This window comes from Tauraco erythrolophus, chromosome 10 (genome assembly GCF_009769465.1).
Source record: "Tauraco erythrolophus isolate bTauEry1 chromosome 10, bTauEry1.pri, whole genome shotgun sequence".
NCBI classification, from domain to species: Eukaryota; Metazoa; Chordata; class Aves; order Musophagiformes; family Musophagidae; genus Tauraco; species Tauraco erythrolophus.
The window spans coordinates 4,701,660-4,716,078 of record NC_141474.1 but is presented as its reverse complement, the minus strand read 5'-3'; the positions used below and the strand labels follow the sequence as shown (position 1 = coordinate 4,716,078).

At 52.4% G+C, this 14,419-nt stretch overlaps 1 protein-coding gene across 1 annotated transcript in view; it reads right to left on the bottom strand.

The window, feature by feature from the left end:
* The window catches only part of PAPPA2 (pappalysin 2), an 88,252-nt gene that overhangs the window by 4,382 nt on the left and 69,451 nt on the right, over positions 1–14,419 (bottom strand). The window contains 2 exon segments of the mRNA XM_086617569.1: positions 11,227–11,298; positions 13,928–14,037. Of these exon segments, the coding sequence (XP_086473695.1) occupies positions 11,227–11,298; positions 13,928–14,037 (182 nt within the window).

Genomic DNA, 14,419 nt, shown 5'->3' with positions numbered 1-14,419 from the left:
TGGAAGAAGGTCCGTGAGCCACGGAGCAGCTTTGAGCTCTGGGAGGGCCAGGGCAGGGATGCTAGGGCTGGCTGGTGCAAGGATGCAGGCAGAGGACCAGCCAGGACCGCTGGCAGGGAAGAAGCTCTTCTGGGTGTGATTTGCTTTTGCAGTCTTCCACGCGGCAGAGTTTTTCCTTGAGCTTTGCTCCATATGTCATGACTCACTGGCAAAACAACAGCCGCCGCTTCGGTAGTTTCCATACAATTATGGGGAGGGGGGGTGGTGTGCCCATCCCGGCTGCACAGGTCTGAAATGGTTTCCAGATCTTGCGTGCAAGGTGGGGGGAGGACAGACACAGGATGGGGAAGGAGAGGCTCTTGATTTCTCTCTACACCTATTAGGGATAATTGCCCCCTCCTCTCAACCCGCCGGAGCCCGTACCCCACCCTAAACAAATACAGGCTCCTATGGCAACACTTGTTGGGGAAACTTAACAACTCATGCTCCAAATTACATTGGAAAAACATATGAGGGAAAAATAAAAAATGACTAATTGGCTTCGAGGCTCAAGAGAGCCAGGCACAGGGTTCGGGGACCGCTCTGGAGAACACAGTGAACCCTGTTGCGTTGCCTGGTCAAGGATTTCCAGTTGGTTTCATCTCTGCAAGCAGAAAGAGGAAAGTGAAGGTGCTGGTGGGCCACTGTTGAGGGCACGGACACCCTCGTACTTGCATCCATCTCGTTTTGGTCTTGCAAGAGCCATGGCAAGGGAGGACATGGGTCGTGCAACGTACTAAGAGCAGGTGATGAGAGAGAGGAAAACCCTTATAGACTCTGTTGAGCCCTACAGAAAGCAATGCCAGTGGTGGGAGAAGGGCAGGGGGGTTGGAACTAGATGATCTTTAAGGTCCCTTCCAACCCAAACCATTCTGTCATTCCACGTTGGTGACTCGCAGAAACACCTAACGATGTTTTAAGACGTCGGCAGGAAAAGAAGGCACATCAATGGCCAACCATGCCACGCGAAGGCAAGAGACGTGAGCCGGGGAAACGGCCCGCTGGGTTTCATTCACCAGAATATGCATCCTCCAGCACAGGGAGGGGGGGACAAAAGGGCTGGTTCAAATGGCTCAGATAAACTGGGGAAAAAATGAATAAGGTAATTGCTGCAATCGCGCCGCGCTGCGCTAAGAGATAAGGAGCTGCTGGGTTAGGCAGCGTGCCACCGAGCGAGCGAGCCGGGCTGCGCCAGTGAATCTCCCCCTTCGTGCCATCCGTCTTCTGTGTTTATTCAGACAGGAGCTTCACTGGGACGTGCATGAGCAGGTGGAGGTGAAGCATCTGACACCGCCGGGCCAGAGCCCTGCATTGCCGGCGTCAACACAGTAACTGCGAATCAAGTGCCTGGCGATTTAAATAGGCTAAAAAACCCCACATGCTCTCAAAGCTGAGAATAGGCATGAATGAAAAGAGAAAAAATTGAAGAAAGGGAAAAAAAAAAAGAAGGAAAATACTGCAGGCAAAGGAGGGATATAAGAAAGGACTGGTTAGATCCCGCCGCATCCCGGGCAGAAGCATCTCGGAGAGCTCAGCGGTGCCGTTTCTCTTGAGGCTGCCGGGAGATGCTGTGCAAGGAGCAGTGTCCATGTAGTGTTTTTCCACGTCGCTGCAGAGTCGCCAGGGCCAGGGCCGAGCTGGCTGGCCCCCTCCCTGGAGCTGACGTCCTGCCCGGCAGGGACCCCCTAGTGCCACCGAGGAGGTGGGCAGGGTCCAGGCATTTTTCCTCAAATCCACCTTATATGTAGGTTGATTCACTGGGAAAGAGCGTGAAAGGGCGCGACAGAGCAAAGGAGAGACGGAGCACGAAGAATAAATCACAGATGCCATCAGCGTCGCACATATTTTGGTGCTGCGTCACGGGCGCTCGATGAGCGTTATTTCCCAGGAATGCAGGTTTTGCTCTGGTCGAGCAGACCTGAAGGCCTGGTACCTTGCTTTTGGCAACGACCCGTTCCAGATGCTTCGGAGGAAGGTGGAAAAAAAGAAAAAAAAAATTAAAATCCGCCTGCACCTGGCCGATTGCATAACAGAAGAGCTGAAAGGCTCTCCTGCGCTGTCACGGGGACAGAACGGGCTTGCGGTTTCAATTTGCCCATAGCTAAAGAAAACCCAGATCCCAGTTTCAGGGCATCAAGTCCAGTTTTAATAAGCAAAACATTTCCCTCCATTCTTTGGGAGACTGCACAGGTCCTGGGCTTTGCAACCGTGCTGATCCCACCCAAGGAGGGTGCATAGTTTGCTTTCACGCTGCTTCTAAGTCAGCTCAGATTTTGCTGTCCTTTTGTCCTTCCCTTTGGGATCGACCTCGGACCCTTCGCATGGTGAGACGGCCACGTGTGACCCTGCAGCCAAGGAAATGCAGGTGTCTTTGTCCTTCTCAGCTGTCAAAGCAGCCCCAGAGGAACTGGGGAACCAGCATTTGAGCAGGTGAAACAGGCAGGGACCAGCCCTGGAAAAGCTGCCGTGCTGTGCATCAGTTCACCATCGTTAACTCTGCTCTTGCGCCAGATGAGTCATTAGTGACAGAAAGACCAGTTGGAGGAGACAGGAGGGAGACAGCGTGGCGGGGAGACGGGGACAGGGCTGGGTGATAAACCCTCAGGGGTCTAAGGTGTGCAAGAGAAGCCATGTCCCAGGCAAAAGTCACGGCACGTGGTCAGGGGAGCAGGCAGGGGTGGTGGGGAAGGAAAAGCACGGAGAGGCTGCAGCAGCCCTTGGCCAGGGCGAGGCAGAGGACAGCTTCTCCCTGCCAGACGCCTTTCCTTCTGTCCCACCTCAGCCACTAGCCAAGATGTTTCAGAAAGCTCTGGGAGGTATCAAAAAGTACCTAAAGCCTTGGTAAAAGTCTGGCTCACTTAAAGCCCCTATTCATCCACCACCCCAGCTTAGGTCCCTGGAAATTCCCCCTCCCATCCTTGTCTGCATCCCTCCGACGTCACTCCAAACCACTGCTTCCCTACAGAAAACTGGGACTTGTGTCAGTCCCTTCAGCCACAGACGTGGCAGGAGGTAGTTAAAGCGATGCTGCAGCACAGCATCCCCAGGACACGTCCCTTCCCTCGCACACACACGCACGCTGGTGAGGCAGAAAGCCCGGCCATTCTTGGCTCTCCCTGCTTGCCCAGGGAAGTTGACTGGGAATGCAGACTGTGGGAGGAAACGACAATGTTCATTGTTTGGATTAAATATTTTTCTTGGCCCTGTCTCTGTTTGCAGCGTGTCTTTTGTTTTCATTAATTTTTTTTCTCCCCTCCCCGACACCCCAAGCACATTCACTTTCCCTCTCTCCCTCCTGAGGCTCTCCGGCACGCAAGGAGGAAATCGGCTCCGAAAAAACACAGAGAGGGACGGAGAGGAAACAAGGTTGGCTTCTGCTCAAGAAGCTTTTTGGGACGTCTCGCTGCCCTGAGCAGCGAGCGAGCCCTACCTAGCCCATCGCAGCACAGGAGGCAGGGTCAGCACCGCTCAGAGGAAGAGAGCTCTAGAAATTTGGAAAGAGTCACCTGAGCGGCCTGAAGAAAAAAGAAACAAATTCCTACAGACCTTCATCCACCCTTTTTGTGTCTCCTGGTTTCTGTCCCCTGAGCTGTTCCTCTGCTCCTTGCGAACCATGGTGGCTGTTCCCTGGAGCCACATGCCTGCACGGTGGCTTGCTTGGAGACATCGTGGATCTGCCCTGTCAACTCAGACATGGCCAAAAAGCAAAAATGGAGAAATGCCAATTGTTTCTGAGCCTGCTGGTGTCCCTGAGCCACTCATTCATCAGCTCAGCATGCGCACCGCTTTCATCACATCTCAGGTCTTCATCAAGAACATCTGCTCCAGCTCCAGCATCCTTCTCACCAGGCCTTGCTATGGGAACAGAGGCTTGTTGCTTGAGAAAGTACTCCACGTACTCGAAGGAATGCTTCAAGGAAGAGGTGACGGGCTGGAGGTTGGCATCCTGCTGTCTGGTTTCAGCCTACATGCCATCACTTGTACTGCCATGCCCAAGGCAAGCAGCAGCCTAGCAGCTTGGTATGCAGCTCTAGCTGTTCTTCAGGACAAAGGGGGTCCCCTTGGACACAAGTTTCCTGCAGACATCTGGGCCCTGTTTGAATCAGCCTGGATTGAGTTTAGACAGGATCAGTGTCTGAAGGGGGATGGAGAGTGCAGAAGGTTGCTGCTTAGTCTCCAGCCTGAATGCTGCTGTAGATGGCTATACTGGGAGAGGAGGTCCTTTCCTTCATGGTGTCTGAAAGCACTGCTGTGCTCCAGGCCAGGATTTGGTTTGGATACACTTCTGCTGCAGAATTGAGTATGTGGCACTTTCGGCTACTGAACGGGGATGCATTTCATCTTCCCTGTCCTGCTCCGTGCTGTGCTCCTCAAGGACCCCGCATCTCAGCAGACAGCAATCTGGAAAGGGCTTTGCACAGTCCACGGGCACAAGAGTGAAGAAAGGGATGGAAAGCTGGTATAGAGGAACACCATATCAGAGCAAGTCTTTACTTCCATAAAAACATCTCTGTCCATAATCTATTCCCGACAGGGTCCTTCGCCTCATCATTTTCACACCCTGATCTCAGTGTGAACAGAAGAAAACCAGAAGCAGAAAAGAACAAGCAAAGGGGAGCGCAGGAAGATGCCATGTGTCAGTAGTGCTCCTGGCAAGTGTGGTGGCTCGCAGAGATGGGTCCCCAGCGCTCACCGTTCCCAGGGCTGCTGCTGCACACACAAGAGAAGCCAGGACTTCCCGTGCCACCAGCACCAGCTCGCGATCCTGCCCTCAGCAGCTCGCCTGCTGCCGTGGATTAGATCTCCTGCCGAGCCATTTGTGCAAAACACGTTGCAGGATAGAACGGGTTATGGAAAACAAGCCCTGAAAACCACAAGGGCCTCCTGACCCACTTGTATCTGGTTTCTGCCAAGTTCTCGTTACAGATCTTAAACAGAAAGAAAAACAACGTACGAGGGATGAAGGAGCAGAAGGGGAATGAATGTTCATGTTGGAAGAGCAGTTGGCTGGGATACGCTTGGGGATGTTTGTTTATTATCAGAAGCGACTCATTGATTTTTGTTTCAGCGGGTGCTTTCAGTGGCTTTCCACTCCCTCTGCCCATGTCACCAGCTGCACGACTGTGAGCACAGGGAGAAGGGAAAGCGGGACGTGGACAAGGGTGGAGAGGTGGCACCTGAGCTGGAGAGGACAGAGAAGCAGCCATGGGTCAGGGCATCCCAAGCACAGGCCAGCCTGCACAGCACGGCTTGGGGGAACTGAGGCTGCTTCCACCTCTTTGGGTCTCCACCACCACTGGTGTGGTGCCTGGAGGCTGTGGTCCTACCTGTGCCGAAAGGCCCCCGTCTTTCGGGGCTCTGTAAGCCTGTCCCTGCAGGCAGGAGAGCTGTGCCTGTCCCCTTGTCCTTGCACCATGCTGGTGCCTGATCTTTTGGTTTCTCTCTGTTTGCTTCGTCTCTTAAGAAAATGAGGTTTCTATACTCACACTCCACATGCGTGCAGGGGACAGGCATCTTCTCATAGAGTAGAAAAAGCATGCATCAACTGAGATTTGTGGAAGAATAAATCTGCTTGGGCTCAACCCCTGGAAGGCTATATCCAACGCTAAGCAGCTCATGCTGTTCATGTCAAGAGCAGCATGAAAGCGTACCCAGTGGGTATGCAGAGAGCTGCCCATCTTGCCTTCCCCATCTCCTGCACGAAGTGCTTTGCCTTCGCCAGCCAGGGGCCGGGTCTGACCCAGAACTGACCACTACCTGCAGTCTGTGCTCCTTGCGTCCATCTTACCCAGCATCTCTGTGATTTGTCGAACCTTCAGCAGTCTTCCGCTCTCCAAACTAGAGAGTCCCAGTTGTTTTAGAATCCCCTTGAAGGGCAGCTGTGGCATCCCCTTAGTCATTTTGATTGCTTTTTCCAACTCCTCTGCATCCTCTTGAGATGTGGAGGCCAATGTGTCATGTACTACCCAAAATTTGAATGTATCAGACTCTAGGACAACTCATTGAGTCCTGGTTGGTCACCTGGGTCACAACATGGGCTCACAGGCTTTGGCTTTGGTAAGACTCCTGAAGGAACAGCAGTCACATCGTCTGCCTCTTACCTGCTTACAAGAACAGTGGTCTCATCCTGTAGGATCCTCTCCACGTTTTCAAAGCCAGAGGGCAGACATTGGAAGAGTGCGGACTGGATAAGGGTGTCATGAAACACTCCCACAGGGACAGGAGATGAGGTAGTGATGATGTGAGCATTGCAAGAGGGTGACTTTAAGTTCTGGCTATGCTGAGATGCCTAGTTGCTCTAGAGAGTCTCCTTGGAGAAGCTGGGGTGCCTGTAGTCCTCGTTGTCTTCAGCCTCAGGAAAACAGAAAAGGATCTCTTTCCCAGCGCGGAGCATCCCACCAGCATCGTTCTTCTGCCTGGTTCCTGTGCTGAGCTTTGCCATGCTACAAAATCAGAGTCTGCCCGGCTCCCTGGGTCTGGGAGAAGAGACAATCGAGGGGGCCCAGCTCCACCGATGGTGAGGAGCAGAGCCAGCTGCCTGCAGCTGGACCCCAGGGAGCAAGTCACACCCTGTCTCCCATCACATTAAAGCACAGCGGGACCCTGATTTTAGTTGAGACTTCCCACTGTCCCTGTTGCATATGCCTTCAAAGGGGTTAATTCTGGCTGACAAGCACTGGACATAAGCCACCGACGTGCCGAGCAAGGGTTTTGTGTATGCTGGTGGGAAGAGCCAAGGACCCATTGGGGTCCTTGACTACCTGTTGGATCGAGAGACTTGAGAACAAATTGCAACCACAAACACGCTTCGATCCCTATCTCATCATTTCCATTGTAAAACCTCAGGAAAACCACAAAACAGGGAACGGATTAGCGTTTTACGATCGTGATAACACGACCAGCAGTACGCGCGAGGGCAGCAAGACCTCATCCTCGTGTGGGGAAGACCGGAGAAATTCCCAGCAGCTCATGGTCATGACAGCTTTCTGATATGGCCTCTCTTCACCCAGGGGGTGAGGCAGAGACCTCCTGCCGAAGTCTCTGCACGTTCCCCCAGGAGCAAAGCCAACCTCAACCAGAGAAGGCACCGAGTCACATTAGGAAGGAATCGCTGTCCTACGAGGTAGACCACAGCTGTAAGTAGCTCCTGTCCAGCTCCAACCATACAAATATGAAGCTCTGCCTTAAACCCCTTGCAATTAACCCTTTGCTTCCTGCATGCAAGAGAGGTGGGAAACAGAGGAGTGCAAAGCTGGTGAGTTGCACAGACTAGGAAATGCTCTATAGCAGCCACGCTCGTGCATGGACTATTTTGCACCACGGCAGAAATAGTCCAAGGGAGCAACCTGGATCACTGTACATGCTGCCTCTTCCTCCAAAGTCCACAGCCTCACTCACTCTTGAGCACAGGAGGATAGCTGAGAGGTGGTTGCCTGGTGATGGCTTAGGAGAACCTGCCCCAGATGCTACAAACACCTCCCTCCCAGCAGTCAAACACACCACCAGACCATGACCGCCGCCTCCTCCCAAACCACGGCAGGGAAGAGGGGGTTTCCTTCCTCCTCCACTCCCCTCTCCACCCAGCATCAAGCCCCCTCCTCTCCCTCTTCCCCTCCTAGTGCTGTGTGCTGCCATCTGTTTTTCTACTGATGGCAGGGGATGAGATGTTCCGCTGGCCCTCGAGAGGCGAAGCGTGCTCAGCACTAACTCGTATTCCTGACGGGCTCCTGGAAGGGTTTGCATCCCTCCCTCCCTCCATCGCCTACTGAACTACATGCCTCCCCACTCCCAGGGATAGGGAACTTGGCAAGGCATAGCAGGAGATCAGGAGGCAGATGGACAACCAGATTAATGGAAAGAGAAGGGAAGCGGAGAGAGGAACGAGAGGGATGAGCAAGCAGGCTGATCCACTGCCAGCATACGATAGAGTGAGAACCCCTCTAATGCCATTGCATGGTGACCTGAACTTTCCAATGTGAGGCAGGGCTCCAGCTGGGGCTGAAGAGGTTGAGGCTTGCCTACTGCTGCCGTGCCCCAGCCTGAAGTGACTCCACCAGGGAGAGAAGGTACAAGCAGCTGGGTGGCCTGGATTTCTCTCACATAGGGTTGTTCCCCTCTCTGAGGTGTCCAGATGAGAAAGCTTTTTCAACCAACACATGCTCAGCAGCCAACGGAGAGACAACAACATTTCTGATGGGTGACTTGGACCTGAGGTGACCTGGACACTCCTCTGGAAAAATGTTCTGTTGCCCAGTGGAGAACAGAGGCTGGTCTCCTAAAGGAGGTGCTCCCAGTGAGGAATTATTGTGAAATGAGGAAGAACCTGGGACTAAGATGTCCCACGGCCATGGCAAGTCAAGCTGAACCACGTCAGACCCATCAGGGGCTATGTTCTGCAGGGGAAAAACATTTCTCACGCAGGTAAATGAAGGGGAGAACAAGACGAGGAGATGTGGTGGTGGAGTGTCATGCAGCAAGGACAGATTAGAGGTTATATCCCATCCCTGCCTGACTCTTGCTGTCTGATGTCCCTGCATCCCGCAAGAGATTGAGTCCCAAGGGAAATGGTCTCTGAGAACCGCACTGCTTTTGGTCACAAGGATGGAGGCAGGAGAGGTATAGGAATGAGGGTGGAAGCAAGCACAGATGAGGTGGAAACAACATTCAGAGCATTTTCTGTGGTTAAATAAGGGGACTGTGGTCAAATGAGGGGACTGGTAACATCTCCCTTCTTTCTCTAAAGGGGGCCTACAAGAAAGCTGGAGAGGAACTTTTTGCAAGGGCATCTAGTGATAGGACAAGGGGCAATGGCTTTAAACTGAAAAAGGGGATATTTAGATTAGATCTAAAGAAAAAATTCTTCCCTCTGAGGGTGGTGAGGCACTGGAACAGGTTGCCCAGAGAAGCTGTGGCTGCCCCATCCCTGGAAGTGTTCAAGGCCAAGCTGGATGAGGCTTTGAGCAAGCTGGTCTAGTGGAAGGTGCCCCTGCCCATGGCAGGGGGGTTGGAACTAGACGGTCTTTAAGGTCCCTTTCAACCTAAACTGTTCTATGATTTCCAGCACTGGGCCGCAGAGCCCAGAGCAAAACTTTGAATGAGATAATCTTGGTAAGAGTTGTTCTTTATGGCAAGACAATAACTATTATAAAACACACATTTAAAGACAGTGCTGTCTAGCAAGACTTGGCTTATCAGTCCAACCTTGATAACCTGCAGCATTGTAGAAGAAAACCCCATGAAAAGAATAATCAAAGATGCACGTGTGAGAAATGAGGAGGAGGAGAAGAGGAAGGAGGCGGCTGTGAGCTGTATCAAAAAGGAGAGCATCGGGGTGAAAGAAACTTATCTGAAGATGAGTCTTCATTTGTATTACAGTGAGTGACTGTGACCTTAAAAATAGGCCTGCGCTGATGAAATTGCTAATGAGGAAGAAGGCATTGTTCCACAGAGGAGGATCAGGATGTCTGACAAAATAGTTAGATGACCTGAAGGACTAGAGAGAGAAACAGGATGACATTCACTTGTATAAAACTGAAGGGCAAGCTCTTGTACTGATGGTAAAACATCTGCTGTGAGCTTGGAGCTCATCAGTTGGAAACAAAGGAGGTAGAGAAAGATCTGAGTGTACTTGCTGACCTCAGGATATCTCTGAGTTGCCAGACTGATGCAACTGCAGAAACAACAGATATAGTCCTGGGTCCTATCAAAAGAGACATTTCCAGCACAAGGAATCTTTGTACAGGGCTTTGGTGAGACCTCAGCTGGAAGAGTATGTACTGCTTGGCTGTTCCTGATGAAAGATTAATTGAAAGCAGAAAAGGCATTAAAAAGCCTACAAGGGTGAAGAAGAGCATGGACTCCCCATCTTCTGGTAGGACACTGCAAGATTTCGGCTTGCTTAACGTCCTGTATGCTAAGACTGCTGCCTTGGACTGCTTTCTAAAAGTAAAAGAAGCAGCATGTTCACACCCCCATCTGTTTCTTTTTTGGAAGGACCAGCTCCCAGAGAGCATAAGGAGTGGTTCTCCCTTGCTAGCAGGAGAACCACAGATAGGATCACCACAACTATCTGGACTCGACTTCCACATAAGCTCAGCCACAGAGCTGGGCTAAAAGATATGGTTTAGAAAGACTTGGAGCTCCCAAAACGCTGGAAGTACCATCGCTAAGTTCTGGTACTCAACCATCAAACACTTCTCCAGCTCACAGTGCTTCGTTCCCCTGCACTTGCAGCCTGTGCCTCACAGTAGACACATGTAACGCAGCCATCGAGTTCAGGAAATAACCACTGCACCTTCTGTTGACCATAAAATTTTCTTCCTAGGGATGTGTCCCCTGCAAAGTTGCCCTTTCTCCCACGCTTCAGTTGACAAAGAGCTGAGTTAGGCAGAATTGGTGAGCAAAAGAGATCATTTGCATTGAAACGAGCATACACAAAAAATAATCAGCAAAACCCAAAGCTATTTTTGGTGCATGACCTTCATTTACATTTTCCTTTCTGGTAAAAATCCTAAGTTTTCAGCGTACGACATTCCAAAATACCTCCCCTTTTCCTTTTATCCTTGATCATAATAACAACTAGTGCTTGACAAAGGTTGCCCATTTTTAATTTCCTTTGCGAACTGACTCCAGACTGCCTCTGATTTTTCTCCTGCCTGGTCATCATTCAAAGTGAAATGAGCAGCTAACAGATTTCTGCAAGGAATTCTTTGTCTGCAGATTCTTCAGGAGCGGTTTGTTTTGCATGTACGAGGCTGGAAATCCTAGTTGTTTTGGTTGGACGCGTGAGTCACGCAGGGCTTTTCTGGATCCACGTTACTCTAGAACTGCAGTTCTGGTTAAGAAAATATTCAGCCTTGGAGTCAGCACGGGCTTTTTGGGGGATACCCCTTGCCAGTGAAATCCTTTTGCTAGAACATTCTTCCTAGGCTGGCCAAGAAGAAGCTAGCAAGGAAGGAAACGAGTTGTTCTACAGCTCTCGGTCCCCAGCATCGCTCTGGCTCCAGGGGACCATACCCAGGGTCCATACCATCCAAGGCCTCTCCGCTCAACCAGCAAGCCCAGGTCTGGCTTAGAGCAAACATGAAGTCCAAGCCATCTAGCTTTGTGCTAAGAATTGGTCTTCATTACCAGGAGCTTTCCTGCAAGGAGCAGGCAGCTCGTGCTGGGGGCAAGGCGGGAGCTTACCTCGCACGACTGGATGCAGTGAATGACGGAGGGGTCCGGATACCACCGCAGCCTGCCTGTGCACACGATGTGCTGAGGAGGGAAGGAGAGAAGAGCTGTTAGGCGAGGTGGCAGAGAGTGGGCAACAGCCACCAACGCTCTCTGAAGGTACAGGGTCTCCCACAACACTGCATTGCTCGTGGTGGCACAGAACAGCAGTGGCACCCCCAGGACCTTCCGTGCACCCAGCAGGAAACCCTTTGAAGCCCACCAAACCCAAGGTAGCTGCACCTGGTTCACTCACAAAACGAGTTACATTGCTCAAGGCAGAGGCCAGATAAACATGTATGTGTGTAGATATATAGAGAACAAAGGGGGAGTGCAGGGACCACCAGAGAAGTGAGTTTGGCTAGCAGTGCTGACTTGGCCACAAGCTGCTGCTGGGAGTAAGCCACCCGGGGCCACAACAGGCTGAGCCTGCCATAACCCCTCTGCACAACGCTGGATTCACCAGCTTCTCGCTCATACAGGTTGGAGGGGCTCATCACTCAGAACCTGCATCAATCTGCTCATTGACCCCTGCTCAGGCACCAAGAACCGGCTCACAGGAGGATTCTTCTCCCTGGACCTGGCCTGAAGCAGATACCCCAGACCCACGTTCGCTCGCAGGGCTGAGGTTATCACCGGTATTTACGAGGTACAAACTCAGCCGTTGCAGCCAACTGGGCACACGAGCAAGATGCAAAGGGCTCGGTTTCCTTGTGCTGGGACATGTTGTCCCGCTCATTCAGCAGGGCTTTGTGGGGAGCACTCGTTATTACACAGGGGGAAGAAAAGCCCCACCGCACATGCAATTTCCTCCTTGTAAAGCTCAGGCAGGCTTGGAAATCTGAGGCTCCATAAAATAACGGTTGGCCCATGGAAGTGTCCTAGGATGCCCTTCACAGCATGGGAGTCGTGCAGAGGGGCCTGTATGTCTTCTCCTACCCTTCCATTTGAAACGTGCAGCAGCAGCCAGACCAGCTCCAGTGTTCCCAGGCAGCACAGCAGCTGGGGATGGGGCAGCTCTGCCAGAGCAGATCTGCTGCAGGCTCTTCTGCTGCATGTTCAGTCAAGACCATGTTGGGGCAGAATGAGGTCCTGGTCATCCTCAGCCAGTGCAGGGGGGGCAGACCTGGATGGAGCCGCCGTCAGACGGGGCAGAGGCTGGGGATGTGGGCTGAGCTAACCTACCCGTTCAGCCCAGAAGATGTTTACACCCTACTGAGGTGTTTCATACGTGGTTGTTGTGCAACTTGAACAGCACTTTAGCATACTCATGTTAGTACATTCATATTCCAGGCTGGGAAATAAGGGCAGAGGGATAAACCTGCTCATCTGTGGGATGCAGTGAATCAGAGCCAAAAGTAAAACAGGACTGTGCCCTCATCGAGTGGCCTCTGCAGCTCCCTGTGTGGTTCACCCCATCCTCTCCATTGCCTCGGGAGCACGGCAGCTCCTGGGAATGGCAAGCTGTTGCAGGAGCAAAGCGGGGAGCAGAGGCACAGAGGAAAACAAGACAGGCCAGGGAGAGAGCTCCTGGCAAGGGGGAGCGCTGCTTCTTAAAATAACGCCTCCCCTCCCTCCTCCTCCTCTCTGCAAAATGCCTCCCTCACACGAGAGCCCGCAGCGGCGGCCGAAAGGGAAGCCGAACGCCACCACCTCGACGGGCCAAGCCACCCAATCCCTCAAAGGCGAGGACTCCTTCCAAGGCTCGTGCTTAACCATCCCACATGCCCCCGGCATCCTCACCCCCCTGGCAGCGATCCGTCGCGGGTCCGATTCAAGGCAACGTACAGTAGTATCCGCAGACACGGCGCTGGGCCTCCTGCGGGTTCCCAGGAGGAGGGGGAAAGACTTTGGATGGGAACGCTGGCTCCTGGGAAGGTTGTTTGCTTTTCTTTGTTCCACCTCCTTCCTCATGCATCTCGTTTTTATTTTAAGAAATATTACCGCGGTGGAGCTGCTTTTTGGGAAAGTCGTACCGTGAGGATCCAAACTATTTGAGCTATTTGAGCTGTTTTGCCTACAAAATGAGTAAGAGAAGGGGAAGGAAAGGCTCCCCTCTCTTCCAGCAGCAGCAGAGGCAACCGGCCGGGCCAGCCAGCGGGTCCTGGCAGCTGGAGACAGCTCAGAGATGCTGCCTGGGGTTGCATTTCTGCTGCCAGGTAACCAGGGACCCGGGCTCACGCCATGCCGGGGGCGGCTTTTGCTCGCCCACAGCCCGCTGGCATGACAATAATGGCAGCTTAATGGGTTTAGGCACGCGGCGTGTCCTGAAAAAAAACAACAGCGGGATTCCTGCGTTTAACTTGGTTGGTTGTGGTATTCTGCAAGCCCTTGAAAGTTGGCTGGGGAGCTGGTAACTTAGGCTGAAACTTTGGAAGGGGAGAGCAGGAGGCTGCACAGTAGCGTCTGCAGGGAAGGGAAGAAGAGGAAGAAGCAGTGGGAAGGAGGACCTCAGCACTGGAAACCTGGTACCTCCAAGGGCATGCAGCCTGGGCAGCTCCTTGGAGAGGGCCAGCCAGTCCCCAGCTCGCTTATATTGCTTATCTTTCCAAGTTTTATCCTTCTTCACCCAAGGCAAAGAGATCTCGGTTAAAAACCACCAGACAGGAGGGTGCTGCTCCCCTCTCTGCTGCCAGCGAACCCCCTGCTAGAGGAATGCACCTTCTCCATTTACCTGGACTCGGGTGGGCTGCAGACGGTGATCCATGGTCTCAGCAGTTACGTTTTCGGGCAGTATGACAGGGTCGCTGGGAGGTACAATACAGGAAGGAATGCACACAGCACCTGCGGGAGCAGAGAGCGCCTTGAGAGATTCATCAGGAACCAGGCAATGATGTTTTACTGGAGGGCACCAGACCCTCACTGCAGGTAGAAGCGAACATAGAGGAGACTCCTTTTCCTCCCAACTTGGGAGGACAGTTCCTTCCCCCAGTCCTGAATTATGCAAGAGCCTAGAGGAGTTGTGGTCAATTCCCTTCTCCCAGACAAGAAGAAAATTGAATATGTCCTAAGAGAGAGATTCAAGCCCTGATGGAAGGACATGGGATCAAGCATCAAAATAACTCTGTCCAAGATGCTATGGGATGTTTGTTGACATGTTAGGAAGCATCTTTTAAGGTTTTTCTACCACATCGAATTCCCACTGCCTTCCTATGACGCAGGAAGA